Source organism: Dryas octopetala, chromosome 3, assembly GCF_963921425.1.
Source record: "Dryas octopetala chromosome 3, drDryOcto1.1, whole genome shotgun sequence".
NCBI classification, from domain to species: Eukaryota; Viridiplantae; Streptophyta; class Magnoliopsida; order Rosales; family Rosaceae; genus Dryas; species Dryas octopetala.
The window spans coordinates 8,756,618-8,773,580 of NC_141368.1; the positions used below are offsets into that span (position 1 = coordinate 8,756,618).

The window sequence follows — 16,963 nt, forward strand, 5'->3', positions numbered from 1 at the left end:
TTGGAAAAGGCAGCATCATGTGGTAACATCATTCACTAAATCATAATCTTCCATCGTCACATCTCCACCAAGCAAAATCCACCTCCCTAAAAGCAAGTGTGCAGCTTCGTCACTTCTCAACCAACCCACACAAGCCATTCAAGGCAAGCTGTCAACCTGATACCTCCACTTTTAAAATGCAAAATCCCACATCAAAATTTTCAATTATTTTACGTTGAAAACACGTGCCCTTGCAGAAAAGATAGCACAACGAGAGAAAGGTGCTGAAAGGCTTCATCATTGGCTCATTGCCAGAAATAGATGTTCAGTTCCTTTGTGCTAAGGAAAACATATCCAAAATCATGGGTGTTTGAAATCAAAATGGCCCCCTAAGCATATGCATGTAACAGGAGATAAACTTACACCTGTTGTATACAAGTGTTCATACTACCAGTGTCTCACATTCATTGGTCACCTATTGGATACAACATGGTATGTACCAGCGTCTCACATTTGAACATCATGTGACCAATGAGTATCTCACATTCATTGGTTATGTTATGGTTACATAGAGAAAAGGTTTTTCTCAATTACATTACGCACATATGCGAGACACTCGTATAGGACAGGTAGTAAGTTTTTCTCATGTAACAGACTGCCACAAAGAGTTTACGCATGCAAAATTTAATATCTAAAGAGGATGGTGAGGAGTTTATGCTTTGTGTGAGAAAATGAAGCTCTTGAAAGGGGGTACAAGTCAGGATTGTAGCAGAAAAAAACAAGCACATAGATTCATGTGAATAAAAGATACATGTCAGGAACTCAGGATTGTATTTACTAGCGCGGTATTTCCAATGCAAAGAATAATATACCCATAACCATGAATGAGCAGCTTTATCTGCAGGTACATTATGTATACAACTTTTAATACACAGATGTCGTTGTGACTGAAAACTAATGGGAAAAGAAAACAAGGGTAAAACGCAGAAATTTCAGACAAATGGCTGGGGTCTATACCACCATCAATCCACTGGGAAAACATATCAGGGAGAAATTTCAAGCCTTGGTTCAAAACAAAAACCAGTAAAGAGCTGAAGTGGGAACCTCTTTGTCACCGGGCACTTCTGCGACCATTTCCAATGTTTCAGGTTCATGTCAAAGACAAGAAGAGCAGGAGCTCCATAGCTCTGGATGTATAAGAGGTCATCTGTGCCGCTGCTGGCAAAAACTTCATCAAACTCTCCAAATCCTTGGAAAAACTTATGAGGCATACGAGCAATCTCTTGCCACTCTTTCCCATTTAGAACCCAGATTCCAATCCCCTTAATTATGTCAGGCCGATCTGGTTTACCAATTCCTCCCACCATAACCAGCTTCTCCTTCAAGTTCATCAGACGGCCACAAGTGAGAGCACAAGGTACAGCAATAAAATTCTGTATCAACAACCCATGAGAAGGCCGAGCAGAGAGATTATATGCAATTAGGCCATGACGATTTTCCGGTGTCCCACCCCCAGTTGAGTAAATCAAGAAGTACAAAACCCCATCACAGATTACACTCTCATCCCCACCTCTCCATCCTCCCAGAGCTTCTGTCAAAGAGTTAACCCACATCATTGTTTCTGAATCATAAATATGAATGGAAACATCCCATTGGAAAAAATTTCCAGGAACTAGCTTAGATTTCACAATTGTGATAGTATAACCATGTGACTTCCTGTTAACAGAGATTGCCAGTGCACTGTAATCAGAAAATCTCAAGCCGGGGGGGTCCTCCAGTTTCTTGCATATTTTAGTAACAGGGTTGCAGACATACAACTCACTTCGACTCTCATTGTCCATAAAGCAAACCAAACCACATGATGAAGCAATGAACCAATTTGATGTCTCAATGCAGGGGAGCTCAATACCATACCACTTTCTAAGGACAGGATCATATGCATAACCAATTGGTTCATTAGAGCTGGTAAACATAAAATACCAAGGTTTTTGTGATAGCACCCGTGAAAAGTTCCATAAAAACCTTCTTGAACTAACAATCTCATACCATTTTTTGCACACACAACGTGCTCTGAAAATGCTTGCAATTGGTAGATAGGCTAGGATCCGTTCCAACAGGTCATCAGGAAGAATCATGTCAACCAAAACCACAGTAGCTTCTTTATTTCCTTCATCACTGAGCTCTGAGAATGAATCAAAATCCCCAATCTCTTTAACTCTTGCCATGTCATCAAAGCAGTGGCTAAACCATGATGTTTCTCCCTCCATGATCAGGAGTAAACAGAAAAAACCTGCACATAGCAATAAAATGAAACGAGATCAGAGCCTCTTACCACTACACAAAACAAGGATCATGAGATTACAATCACCTGAGAATATATTAAATAAGAGACCAGTGTTCTAAACCAATACGAATTAGAACCTGACAACACTTCAAAATCAGAGGAATTAGGATGGCATATCAATTCCAGATGTCAGATAGAATAAGCCTGTCATCTAATTAGGATTGATTAACTAGAGACAATATTGCTCCCATCTACCTTTGAAATAATTAAAAAATATATATTCACATAAGAGAAAAGGAACATGCTTCAGACTCATCAAAAAGCTACATATAAGCAAGTATCGACATGCTGATCTCAGATAAAGTACAATCCTCAAGCCAGCCAATGATAGTTATGTGCAAAAAAAAAAAAAAAAAGACAAATTAAGTGCATTCAAAATTAATCCACCTCCTAAGATTCTAATTCCTCATTTCCATGGCAAGGATTCATATACAGAGTATCCAAACCGATTTCCAGGCAATAAGAAATGACTTGATAAACCTTCAAGCATTCCATTAGATAAAATAAAAAAAAGAGAAGAAGAAGATATTTGAAGTTCAGATGCTTTAGGTGATTGAACACTGGAAATTCAATAAAGAAAATCCCATATCTCCAAATTACAGATATGATAGAGAATGCAGCATAACAAAATTATATCTTATAAATGTCAGAAAGAATATTTTCATACCAGAAAGAAAAAAATCAAGTTCAGCTAACTAATTATTAATCGAATATGATGAGATTGCATGAAATGATGCAAACCCAGAAGGAAATGATATCAAATTAAAATGCATACACAGGGAAGGTCATAGTATCGGAAAAAGAATACTTCTCAACAGCATAAGACCAATAATAATTGAAAATTCCATAACCCACATTCAAGTACCTTTGAGACAAAAAAAAAATATAAAAAAATGGAAACCAATGAATCACGAGTACAAAGAGTGAAAGCCATTAAAAAAGACAACACCCAAATGATTAGATTAAAACAAAAACAAGTTCTGTTTTTTCAAAGAGAACAGCTTTTCGTAGTCTCTAGAAAAAATTACAAAAAAATAATCTTAATCTTGACATCGAACCCTAAGAGTGATTTGTGACTTGAACTAATAAAATAATGTTCGATGAGGAACGATTAGTCTATGGATACCTATCAATCAAACATCAAAACCCCACAAAACTAGAAAGCAATAACATCAACAAACTTAAACATATACCAAACATTGATGACACAACCAGATCAGTTTAAGGCATAAAAACCAAATTTTCACAACAGCAAAAGCAGAAAAGTACTTCAGAAAACGAAACCCATCAAGCGCACACCTTTGTTTCAATTGTCTGAAGCCTCTTCCACTGTCACTGACCAAATGGGTTTGCTTAGATTTGTTCCAGAGACTCGATATCAACACCAGCGAGAACTAAATGGGCCAAAAAGATTGAAATTTCACGGACTAACCCTTCTTAAAGAAACTAAGAAAGCATAGCCAAAACGAGATGGGCTATGCCAAAAGCACAAGCTTTCCTTCAAATGGTAGACAACCATGAACATGGGTTGCTCTAGATTTGGCTGATAACCATGCCTCAGCAACCCAATTAGAAAGAGAAGAGATTTAGAGAGAGAGAGAGAGAGATATATATATATATATATATATATATAAGCGATTTTCGTTTCTTTTTCGATGCAACAAAAACGACAGGCAGGAGTGAAGTGAGAAGGCGTTTTTCCTATAGGGTCTATATGTGTGAGAGGGATAGGGAGTGAGCCCCAAGAGATGGGTCTGTGGTTTTATTCAAGCATTTGATGGATTTTAATGAAAGAAAAAAAAAGGCAATTTTGTTTGGCCACAACAAAACCAAAAAGGAAAATTGTAAATGCTGTCTTACTCATCAGTCATCACCCCTTATTTTCTTTTTCTTTTTCTTTTTTGGCTTTTCTTGTTTTCATTATTTCCTATTGCAATTGACACCCTTTGTTTCCAGTTTTCCACCCACTTCTAGTTTTTTTCTTTTTTTTCAAGATCCACCCACTTTTTTCTATTTTTTTACTTTAATTGCATTTTCCCTCTTTCATGAATTTGGTATATACTTTACCAACCATAACAAGGCAGTCCATAATGCCAAACCACATGGGGTAACCTTCTTTTCTTCTTTCCATGTTCTTTGAAATAGCAAAAGATGGGGCAAGAGGCTTTTGGTTTGTTAGAGGCACAATGTGTCAATGGGCCCTTCTTTACCTTACTAAAATGTCATGCTTCATGCTTCTATGTCAAATCTCAATTGAATCTTTCATGATGTAGTGTTAGTCATGCATGAAAATTGACAAATAGAGTCCTTTATTTTTTGCACTCTTCAAGAGTGCTCACCACACCCCATTTTTAGTGAAAATTTTAACAGTTATTTTACCTCTCTCAAAAGTTAATAAGAAGAATACATTAGAATAGAAAAAAGGTTGAAATTTCTTTAAAATCTAAAATTTCAAGTGGGTGTGGAGTAATGCATGACCGCTAGTTGGCCTCAAAACACACCAAAAAAAAAAAAAAAAAGCATGCATGATCATCAAGTGGCCTTGATGAAGCCAACTATTACTTGTCTTCTTTAACTAGAAGACTTTTTTTAGAAACTTCAAAGAAATTAAATAAATAATTTCTTAAAGTTAATTTTGGAATATGTTATGATACATTGAGTAAAAATTTGATTTTTTAAATTTGGGTCTAGGTGCGGAGTAATTCAATGTAGTTTTGTAGTTTTGAGTAAAAGTGTAAAATAGACCAAGTTAGCACGAGCACGAAATGAGTTCTTTAGCACGAACGAACTCAAACACAACAAATAACTCATTATAGCAAAAAGAAAAACTCTAAAATTTCTTCAAAATCCAACATAAAAAAACATGCTGGCCAATTGGCCTAACAAAAGCATGCATGACATGCATTAGTCCTCAATGGGGTGCCCTACCCTTCTCACAATGAGGCGGCCCCATATGTTGTAGACTTGTAGGTCATACCTTATTATAAGAGGATGCCTCATAGGGCATGCCCCATTGAAGACTTTTTCCGCATAACCAATTGGGTTCTAAAGAAGAATGCATGCACGTCGCCCAATTGGCCTTAAAAAAATTTATACATGACGAGAATTTGGATCGTCTACTAATTCTTGTATGGTAATCTCATACTAATCAATTAAAATTGTCATTTTGCCTCCTCCACATCAGTTTGTAAATAAAAACTATTTTGCTTCCACTTCAGTTTGTATGTAAATAAAACTTTTTTTTTCTTACTTGTCTAAACCTGTTACAAAAATAAAATACAACAAGCGTGCTTAATATTGACAAAACAACATACATTTAATTGATTAATATGAAATTAACACATAAATGATTAGTAGAGGATCTAGATTCACATGGGGGCATGAACTTCCAATATTTCATCCACCAGTAGAAGATCTAAGTACTTTCTTAAACAACAAAGAAAACCCAAATAAAAATCCAAAATTTTTCTACTATCCTTTAATAATTATCCATCCAATTCAATAAATCAATCAAAAAGTCCTAAAAACCCCAATAAACCTAATATGAGATTCAATTGAGAAACATACTATCCAATTACCAATACTGGTGGTTTGGTGCGGAGGCAACAATGAAGTCATGGTGGTGTAGTGCGATAGGCCACGACTGAAACGAGAAGAGGTGAGGGAAGCTAGGGACATAGGCTCAAAGGAGACAACTCATAAGACATCGTGACTTTAGTATAGTGTGTTTGGGGTTTTTAGTGAAACTGCCCAAAACAACGGTTTTTAAAGCAATTTGCTTTAAAAAAAAAAAAGACAAGGTCCAAATTATTTGTATTGAAAGGATAATCATATTAGGGTGAGACATAAAATTGTAGGAGTGAAACAACAAGGCTATTGTGGTCGTACGACCCCATTGCCCCCAATGTGGCTCCGCCACTGGTGTGGAGTAATTCAATGTAGTGAATAGTTTTTGCGTAAATGTGTGAAATGGAGGTCGGACTAACACACCATGACATGACACAAGCACAAAACGGGTCAAGCCTACACAAACACAAGAGGTCGTAGTTTATAGCCCACCAAGCACAACACAAGCACGAGCACGTCATGAGTCCGAACTAAGAATAAATCATTTAACATAGTTTGCTTATTTCATAAAATTATTTTTTATGTGAATATGTTAGACTCCATTTTAATAGTTTGTCTCTTATTGTCAAAAGTGAACCCATAAATATAAAAAAAAAAAAAAAAAAAATTATGTCACCTATTGTACCAAGGTCATTGTAGTTAAGATTCTTAACTCGGTCACGAGAGTGTGTAATTCTAGTGGTGACGAATATTTACTCTTGTATTAGAGATCTCAAATTTGAATTTCCTCTTTTTCCAATATCATTTGACAAAATTTAAGCAAAAAAAAAAAAAAACTCCCATCATCTTCTCTATACCCAAAATCTTCCAAAAACTTTCTTAGAGCTTAGCGGCTTAGATTGAGTTTCCCCACGAATTAGAACATAATCTTATAATGGTTAAAAAACCAAAAAGGCATACAACAAATTGAGGCAAAGAATAGGAATCCCAATTAAATTTGTTCGTTGTGAAAGGGTAATTGACTATATGATGTAAAGTGTGCAATGAAAAGTAGAAGAGCAAGTGACATTTAACTCCAATAAATTTGCTAAGCTTCGGCCTTTATCCCCAGTGCCCCACCCACTTTTAGTGACAGAGGAAGAAACCGCCGAAAGATAAAACAAGCAAGATTATAGAACATGCTATGGGATATACGATCCCAATTCATTTGTATAAACAAGCATCGGAATGGAATATTTTTAGTGCAGTTACTGTATAATACAAACAAGAATTTGATCAAATTATATATTTATATAACAAGGCTGCACTAAAGAAATGCATAGTGCGTGGAGCCTCATCAGCTGATCGATCAACTTTTCTTCAGGCCAGAGGAAATGGGTAATACAAAAAAGAAATAAATAAAAGAAAAAAAAAATGGCTCAATGGGCAAACCAAGGATCAAAGCTCTGGACTTATTGACCTTTGGCATCACAGAATTTTTGTACTAATTAAGGAGTAATGAAACAATTGTAGTGGCTTCACCACTATGTAGCAACCTCTTTCTGGTAAAAACCGGCCACTTTGTGCACATTAAGTCATGCCTCACTTGCAATAGTTTATTGACAATAATATTCTTGACCAAATAATTAAGATTGTATATGTGCATATACGTGTCTTGTTCTGTGTTGGTTTTGCTAAGGAAAAACGACCAAATACATTTGGAACTTGCAGACATATATGGAGTGAAAAGAGAGATCTACTACCAACCAATCAATGAAAGTGATGTTTAATAACTCAGCATTACATGTATTTTTCAAGTTAGAATAATGAAATTAGGTCAGGTTAGCCTTTTTTCAATTAAAATTATTTGGAACATCCATCTAACCATGTTTTTATTCCTTATTAATGTGATGCTTGTACTATTGCAAGTCATCATATTTTTGTCGAAATTTTTTTTCTAAACTCATTCTTCCATCGAATATAAAAGGCCGGTTAAAGTAAATTGCGGATTCAAACCTTAATACCTTATGTTTAGGGGATGCACTACTTAGACTTCGCTTAATTAATTAATTAATTGGAATACTTGAACTGCAGAGTTGACTTAATTTGGCCTGCGGCTTTCCACTTTCCAGTTGAGCATGGCTTTCAACACCTAATGCATGATAGAAAAAGGTACCATGTAAAGGAAGATAGTGGAGCAAGTAATCAAGGAAAAGGAACAACACATGGCTGAATGGCCAAAAGGGAATTATTACAAACTTATGGGTCATGCAAATTTGGGGATAACAATGAGTGGAGTTTATAGGATTATTATGAGAAACCATGCAAAGTACTACCCAAGTGCTCATAGTCTCCTACAAAATTGTGGGTGGGAAATGCATGTGGAAAATGTGCTTGTGAGCTTGGCATTGCAATTTGCAACAAAAGGTTTCTTGGCTATTGGTGGTTGCAATTTGTGGGGTCTTTAAAATCCATGAATGAATGGGTTCTAGACATGTGCTTGGTGAGAAATTCACTTTAAAAAGGTTTCAGCATCTTCCAAAATAGAGATGGTGAGGAACCATGGACAAGTGGACATCAGTCAGGCCCCTTCCTATTTAAGGTAAAAAAAAGTAAAAATAATAATTGTTTTTAAAAAGTGATTTCTTCACTCTCCCAAGTGCCAAGCATAATAATAGGAATTTTTGCAAATAATGGGAGTATGGGACAGTTTTTTTTTTAATATTTTTATTGAGAGTATGGGACAAAGTTCACTTTGGAAAGCAACCCAAATTGACTTAACAGAGCATTAATGGGATAAAAATAAGTTTCGATTAGTATAAAGCTGGCCCCCTTTTTTAAAAATACATATTGCTATATAAATTAGCACAATTTTGCTATGCTATAGCCTATAGGAGGTGTTAGACTTTTATGAAATTTAATGAAAAAAAAAATTGGATTTAATTAAGAATAATCATGAAGTAATCAAGTGTATCTTGATTATTACATGATTATGTTGGGAACCAATGTTAAGTTCTTGAAAATTTGGGTGTTAAGTTCTTGATAATTACACTTTAACCAATAATTAGGCCCTCTAAATAAAACTCCTCCTTGCATTAAATTGGAGTATGGTTCATCCATAAATTAATTAACTATAATTAGGTACTCTTAAATTCTCCTTATACTAAATTGGAATATGATGTTTGAAAAAAGAGTAGTGCTAGACATCCCACATTTTTATACCATAATTTCATACCACCTTATGTGGCAATTTACATGGCATTCATGCATTGGATATTAAAAAATAAAAATAAAAATCTAAAAAAAAAAAAAAAAACTTTGTCCAGTAAAATAATGACATGTAAGATAGTATAAAAATATGGTATAAGAATATGGTAAATATAACATTATTCTTGAAAAAATAACAAATATACGAATTTATTTTTTATTCTTATTTTTAATATTATATTTAATATTTGATATGACCGAAAATAAAGAAAATAAAATGATTTCAAATTACCCGCCCTTTGTTTTTGGTTCAAAGGCGCCCAAAATTCAAAAGATACACATCGAACGGCCCCTATTAAATGACTTTAATATATATAGTTTTTACCTCTCAAAAAAATAAAAGTAAAAATTGGTCTGCCATGTTTCGTCATCTTTGAGCAGACGAACTGACGAAGAAGTCCGTATGAAATCCGACCATGAATGAACGACGTCGGGTTTAGCAGACTCGGCACACACCGATCCGATAAAATCGTACGACTGCCAACCCATCCACGTCGCATCATGAGCCCAATTAAATGCGTGTGATTGGGTCTGTCTTGTTTGATTTTCAATCAATCAATCGCCACAAGCCTAAGCCTACTACAACAGACTGTAAAGTATGCAACACACGTTAAGTACTGAACCACCTACGTACTACTCACCACCACCTCCAAGCCCACAAATAGTAGCAGCTTTTGCTCCGCTGATTTGTTTCTCATCACGCTAACCGAGTTCTCACCTACCCAAAACCCAGTTTTCTGAATTGAAGACACTTACACGGTAATGAAAATGTGCAGAAACAAAGACCAGCTGTTTGAATTCTCATTGAAAGCTTTTACATCACCAAATCAGAATATGCAAATTTCACGACACAAATTTGCTTCTCTAGATCCCTCCCTACACAACCACACAACTCTCTAGCAGTACCTGATACACAGTCATACCCTACCCCCGCACAAGAGACCAACACACCAAAAAAAAAAAAAATGACAGAAGACTGAGAGTTACGTAGTCAAGAAGAAATCAGAACACGGCTTGTAAACGCTCTCGAAATTCAACCTGTTCATCTCCACCGGCATTCGATCAAATTCACCGCACTCATCATCATCAAACTCCATCATAGACCGTCCATTTTCACCCCTTTTGCCTTTCGTTTCTTTACCTCCCAAATTTTTTTACCTTTCGTTTCTTTCTTTTTCCCAAATTTTTTCACCTTTCTGTGTTGTGGGACCCATCCGCGCCAAGCAAGCAGCACATGAAACGTGAGCCGTCCGTTGGAGCAGGGAGTGGGACCCTCCTCATCAAACCCTTGCCGTTGTTGCTGTTTCCCGCCAAATCTCTGTTTTTGCCGTTCAACTCCATCAGAGCCGATAATGGCGTAGCCGGAGCAGATGCAGTCGGCGGGGAACGGCCGCTGCCGCCGTCACAGGACATCGCAGGGGCAAAACGGTCATTGAAAGAGAGCGCCTTCGCCGCCGGCGACGAGTGCTTCTTCTGAAGCCCGCGCTCGTTGAAAGAGTTCGCCTTCGGCTTCGGCGTCGCCGGCGACGGCGACGAGTGCTTCCGGAGCGCGCGCTCGTTGAACGAGTTCTCCTTCTGGCAACGGCGCCGGAAGCTTTCCCCCTTCCCCATCAGATCGCGGTACCCGATCGCTGACACGTCGTTCAGCGCCGGAGCCATGTCCGGTCCATCAACCACCATCGCGCCTACGTTCAAAACCCCCTGGAACCTCCCCGAAGGCCTCCGAATCTGGAGGGCGGTAAACGACGGCGTCTTGGCCTCGACTTGGAGAAAATTGTTGAGCAAGAATCGGACGCTGCCGACGAGGCTGTCGCGGACGCAGCCGAGGGCGTAGATCTCGACGGTGACGCCGGAAGTCTCGGTGGCCAGGAACGCGGAGGTGACCTTGAAGAAGAAGCGATCGTTCCAGGTCGGGTTCTCGCCGCCGACCTTGTCGATTCGGGTCCGGAGCTTGTTGTCGGAGTCGACCCAAGCGGCGGCGTAGGTGCGCATGCGGCGCAAGGTAGCAGGCGGCGGCTTGAGGCCCTGGGCGGAGATGAGGTTGATCTCCAGCAAGTGCGTGGTCTCTCCTCCCCTTTCTCTCCTCGTCATCAACATTCTTCTCAGGAGAGATCGAAATCGACGACTCGGATTCGATCACGCGCGATCAAGAAAGAAGGAAAGAAAAGGGACGGTCTTGATGAGGGTCAAGAAAGTACAGGGAGTCGGGCCATGACGTGCCGGTGAAGATTCTGGAGATTTTGAAAGAGAGAGAATAGCGCGGGGTTTTATTTCTCTGTTGCAAGAAACAGTGGAGTTCCCGGGCTCCCTTTTAGAAGAGCAAATTGTTTGGGGCCCAGCTTTTCCAGGTTGGATCTTGCGGACTAAATTCTATGCTCGCTCTGTGTGATTCAAGTAACACCTGTACGAATCTGTTCATATTTTAATACCCATTTTTAGTAACCATTTTTTCTCTATCATAAGAACCTTCTGGTTCTATAAAATGAGAAATGTTCCACCACTCAACTTTTAGTGAAAATTTATATTTTATTATTTTGACCTTTCTTTTTCTTTTATTTTTTTAATTAATAATTTTATTTGCACCTTAATAAATGAGATTATTTAAATACAATAACTAAAAGAAATATGAATTACTATTGTACTTAAAATTCTTATATACAATGATTGTACATAACAACTAATATATAAAAACTTAAATGTGAGAAATAAATTCTATAACTATAACAAGCACCGAAATAATACGGAATATATAAAATTTTATGTTTTTTTTATGGTTGTATATAATAATTTTTTCTAGTATAACCAAAGGGCTGACCTTCTCTCGTTCATGCATGGAACTGACCCTCTCAATATTTTTGGGTTGCCCAAGATGGCATTGGTAGCGGGCAAGGAAATTTGTATGTTGGGGTGAAAAAAAAAAAAATAATCGAGTGTGTTGTTCGATTTCTTGGGACCAAATAGATTTGAGAAATTTCACTTGCCATAGTGTCTGTTAGATTTTCATGTATGTAAAATTTGCAAATCTAATAGACGACAATTTGAATGCTTCAATGGTTAACTAGGAGCATATAATAGTAGCATGGTTATATTATCACTAATAACCAGTAAAAGCCAAGGTCATGGTTAACGTTTTAGAGTACAGTGAATTCTAGCAATTTTCTCAAAGCTCCAAAATGACAAAGAAAACCAATAACGCATTTTATTCATAATGCCATGTAATTCATTAACACAGGGTTTACACGTTGTAAATACAAGGAATTAAACTCAAACCCACATTACAACAATCTACATTTGCTCCAACAAAGATTGAGCCCTGAGGGACCTGTTTACATTGCAACACCAACACCACTCTCCTTCAAGGGATTTTTTGATGGTTTGACACAAGGAGATCCAGATGCTGCTATTCTATGTCGTCTTGTCCTCACTTTCTTCTTCCTGGCCAACTTTTTCTCCAAGTCTTTCACTCTACCAGTCAAGTCTGATATAACCTGTAACTGGTCTTTGCCAGCTTCCATCAATTTCTGCATCATATCCCTCAATTTCTCATTCTCTTCTATTAGCTTTCTATCACTTTCAACTACCATGACACTTCCATCAATGGAGGACATATCGCTTGCAGTTGGTGTTGCAGGTAATGATTCACTCTTCTGCTCACTCACCTCTACATGCATTGGCGTAGATTGTGTCTCAACCAAGACATCCTCTTTGGTAGTTTCTGCAACATTTTCCTGTCCATTGCTGCTGTCCTGGAATTCGACTTTGCTCTCTTGCATCTTTATATCCTCTTTTGTGGTTGCTGCTGGCAGGCATTCACAGACTTCTACACTATTATCAATTGGCGCTTTGTCTTCAGTTGGCATCTCTGTATCAGCCAATACAGAGAAGTGAGTACCAGCATCGTTAATTATGTCTAAAGGTCCATCTTCACGCACCACATCATCATGAGTTTCTGTCTGAATAGGCAAGCTGGACTCGATTGAATCAGAGAGCACTGGAAGATAATCATTCTTGCTAACTTCGTTTTGGTGCTGGTGCTCCACCTCTGCGTCAAGCACTGAATCTCCAGGGAGGTCCTCATCCTTCTTAGATCCAACCTCTACCGGCTCCCCTGATTGGACAATAGGCTGCTCCTCCATTGCTTCCTCTGGTTTTTGCTCTAACTGATCCACATATGGAGTCCCATCCCCTTGTGAAATTTCATCAAGCGCCACCACTTGGTGTTCTTCTTCTCCGCTTTGTGAGACATCTTTCTCCATATGTAGTTCAACTTCATTCTTCTTGAATTCAGTATCTGCACGGTCCTCATCAATTATGCCTAGTGACAATTCTGCAGGTTCATTCATCTCTGCCTCTTTAACATCAATTGGCAAAGTTACATCTGGTGACATATCCACTTCTTCGCCTGGTTTCATTTCATGGTTGCTCATTTCTACTGGTTCATCCTTTTCAGGCTCTGAAATGGCAGGCTCAGCATCAAGTGCTCCTTGAGGCAACTCTTCTAAATCTCTCTCTAGATTTGTATTAACAACTTCAGAAGAGTTTCCCACCACGCTATAGTCTGTCTTGTCTTCTACAAGAGATGGCACTTCATCACATTGCTCAAGCTCAGTAGCACCACTGACCATTTCTTTATCTACCACCGAAAGCTCTCCGTTTACTACATCATCTTCCGGTTCAATAGTGGGCCTTGAATCAAGATCTTCAGGCTTTAGACCACTTGCCACTGGTAGTTCTTGATGACCATCCTCAGGTGCTGTGAGAATCTCTTTATAATCAGAGATATCTGGTTCCTCAACTTTGGAATCAGGCACAGGAACCTGCCCTTGGCATGGCTCCGTGGCATGATGACTGCTCTCACTGACACCATCAACTAATCCTTCACCAAGTCCTGTTGCCTCCTCTTTTTGCTGCTCTACCATACAGTCATTGTTGTTGGTGCTGCCACTGAGATGTTCCACAGGTTTAATAGTTGATACCTTCTCTGTTAGGTCTTGAGATCTCTTAGTCATTAGGTCATCAAGCTTTTCCTGTAGAGCTACAAGCTCCTTCGCCAAAGATCTTCTGATGTCTCTGAGACTTGGGAGCAAACCCTGTTGAAAAGCAATCAAACCACGAATCAGATGAGCATATATTAAATTGAGACAATCCCACAATTTCAAATTACTTATGCAATCACTAAACCAGTAGGGCATGCTGATTCAGATCCTAATTGAAAGTTACTTGTTTGCCAACCCCAAGAACCATACAAACATGAATTGGACAAATCAATTACTTCTCAACAGACCCTATAACAACAACCGTTCATTTATCAGATAAAAACAAAAAATAAAGAGAGCCGATTTCATTAGTATGCATGTCAGACTGTCTGTGTGAATATGAGCTTTTCACATGCAAGGTAGCAACATGATAAATTCTAAGCCTCAACTACAAAGTAGAAATTAACCAGTCATCAGTCAATCACATACCTGAATGGTATCCAATTTTAGGAGAAGTCTCATGATTGTTTCTCCAATTACCACTCTTTGCTTATTATCTATTGGGAGATCAGAAGCCTCCAAAGATGTGATGCGATTCCGAATATCAGCCGCTTGCTCACGTACTTGAGCTATTTGCTTCAATTTCTTCAATGGTTCCCACCTCCTAACCTCAAACCCACGGTACACAGATTGAATAAGCACAGCTGCTTCTACATCTGTCAAAGTCTTTCTATTGTGTTTGCCTTCATCACCAACTGGTTTGGCTGTCTCTGTCGCATTGTTAGCTGCTGTATTCCCTACATTTCTTGCTCCTTGATCATTAACCTCACATGGAGCTCCATTTTTCCCAGCTTCCCCAATGATTGGCTTCCCGGATTCCTCCTCTTTGGAATTAACAGGAATCTGGGAAGTAGGCATCACATCCTTGTTTTCACTGATTTTCCCATCCATCACCTCAATAACCTTCTCTTTTTTGGATGGCTCCACCTCCTTGCTGTTGCCTGAAATGCAATTTTCAGGCCTTGGCTCTTGTCTTGTGTTCTCTTGTAAACCCAATGAAGCAGAGGCCTTGGCAGTGTCGGTTGAAGTCTCTTGTTTGAGTCCTTTTGGACCAGGAGGACTAGGTGATCGCGAACTCCCATTGCGGTCTTTCTTCCTCGGCAAAGGATCAACTCTCAGACAAACAGGAGGTAACCCAGATGACTTTTTCAGGGATGAGGACTGTCTTTTAACGCTAGTACCAGAAGCTTTGTTAGCTGCATTGTCTTCTACATGTTTCACAGGGATACTTGTTTCACTTCTCGCAGTGTCTTTACAATTGTCCTCCTTATGTGGATCCATTTGCTTCACAAGTATGGTTTTCTGATTAGAAGGTTTTTCCTTTCTCTCAACAACACCCTGAGCAGCAGGTTTCTCATCATTTATTCTAGTCTCTTTTGAGGCATCACCATTCTCAGCATGCTTCACCTCCCTATTGTCCTCCTTTCCAACTTCATTCTGCTTATTTTTGTAAGGCAACCAGATGAACGGGAATGGGAATTGCTTCTTTTGGTCTTCACCCAGCTGATCCTGAGAAGCATTCACATCCTTTTCTTTCTTTCCAACTTCCTCTTGCTGATTATCATAAGATGGCACCCAGAAAATTGGAAATGGGAATCCCCTCTTTTTATCCTCACTCTGTTGATCCTGGACCTGTTTCCTATCTCCACCTTGCATCATAGACCCAAGGTTGTTCATGTCAAAAGGGAACCAACCACACCTCTGGTCTCCTTCCTGAGACTTCAAGCTCTCAGGAGGCCTCGACTCCCTTTGAATCTTCTTCGGCTCTATGGTCTCCTGTTCAGAAGCCTTCCTTTGCCCTCTCTCATCCGTGTGTTCTCGAGGAACCCACACAATTGGATAAGGGTAGTTTTTCATCTGAACCGGAACCAAAGAGTCATTCGCCTTCTTCTCAACTACATCCGGTTCGTGTTCTTCAATCTTCACACCCTTATCTACATTCTGGTGGTGGGAATGATTAGGACACCCACAGCAGTGATAACTCCGAGGCATATTCTTGTCATACTCATATTTGGGAAGCTCCATGGAATAATGAGGAGGCGGCACATAATGAACAGGGTGGTAGGCTTCATGATATGGACCAGGATAACCTCCACAAAAGTGCACTGGTGATGGGATTGGTGCATGAGGGTAGGAGGGTCTGAAACCACAGTAACCAGGGGCATTATTATGGTTGCAGAAAGAATGGCAGGGCATTGGGTAGCCATAGTTGCCACCATTGGGCCAAGGCTCAAATGCCATAGGTGGGCTGGCTTCAAAACCCGGATAACGGTACTGAGGGAATGAGAAGGTTTGGTTTCTCTGATGGGGGTATGAATCCATGTCTCCGTATACAGGCATCATTTTTGCAGCACCAAGACCTGTCAACTCTGATCACAGAACAAGATGACAAATAAGAATAAAAGTATAAATCAATTTAAGGGAAAAAGATAAATTCTCTAATCCCTAGTTTCCAAACCATAGTAGACAAGGAACAACAAGCACCAAATGCAAATTACATTCAGATTAATGAATTTTCTGAAACAATTAATGCAAACTAAAAGCAAGTTCAATTCTTTGTTTCTTGAACATCACTGAATCTTCTCTGAATTCATCTCACATTAAAATTTATCACAGAAACAAAGCAAGGCAAAATCATCTAAAGGAAACAACAAGAAAACAAGCACCAAATGCACATTGCATTAAAATTGGTGAATTTTCTGAAACAAGCAATGCAAACTAGAAAAATTAAGCACTGCAATCCTGTATTTCTGGATATATTAATTAAACTATGTACTAATGCTTTGAGTTG

At 38.7% G+C, this 16,963-nt stretch overlaps 3 protein-coding genes across 6 annotated transcripts; all 3 read right to left on the reverse strand.

The window, feature by feature from the left end:
• Positions 1–791: 791 nt before the first annotated feature.
• HWS (Galactose oxidase/kelch repeat superfamily protein) lies at positions 792–3,920 on the reverse strand. 3 transcript variants are annotated; one of them, XM_086237069.1, is made up of 3 exons: positions 3,623–3,920; positions 2,348–2,400; positions 792–2,269 (listed from the first exon to the last, which is right to left on the reverse strand). In XM_086237069.1, the coding sequence occupies exon 3, from the start codon at positions 2,244–2,246 to the stop codon at positions 1,023–1,025; it is 1,224 nt and encodes a 407-aa protein (XP_086093195.1). In that variant the 5' UTR covers positions 2,247–2,269; positions 2,348–2,400; positions 3,623–3,920; the 3' UTR covers positions 792–1,022. The 3 variants fall into 3 exon arrangements, with proteins under 3 accessions (XP_086093195.1, XP_086093194.1, XP_086093196.1); XM_086237068.1 differs by lacking the exon at positions 2,348–2,400; XM_086237070.1 differs by lacking the exon at positions 2,348–2,400 and having other exon boundaries at positions 3,593–3,920.
• Positions 3,921–10,324: 6,404 nt separating this feature from the next.
• On the reverse strand, positions 10,325–11,320 carry LOC147290506 (Calcium-dependent lipid-binding (CaLB domain) family protein). Its single transcript, XM_086235810.1, has one exon. It carries the CDS (start codon positions 11,231–11,233, stop codon positions 10,325–10,327), a length of 909 nt encoding a protein of 302 aa, XP_086091936.1. The 5' UTR covers positions 11,234–11,320.
• A 1,122-nt stretch (positions 11,321–12,442) lies between these two features.
• BAG6 (BCL-2-associated athanogene 6) lies at positions 12,443–16,515 on the reverse strand. Of its 2 annotated transcripts, XM_086237901.1 has the most exons (3): positions 14,602–16,515; positions 13,348–14,226; positions 12,443–13,296 (listed from the first exon to the last, which is right to left on the reverse strand). In XM_086237901.1, the coding sequence occupies exons 1-3, from the start codon at positions 16,513–16,515 to the stop codon at positions 12,463–12,465; spliced, it is 3,627 nt and encodes a 1,208-aa protein (XP_086094027.1). In that variant the 3' UTR covers positions 12,443–12,462. The 2 variants fall into 2 exon arrangements, with proteins under 2 accessions (XP_086094027.1, XP_086094026.1); XM_086237900.1 differs by having other exon boundaries at positions 12,443–14,226.
• Between the last annotated feature and the right edge of the window lie 448 nt (positions 16,516–16,963).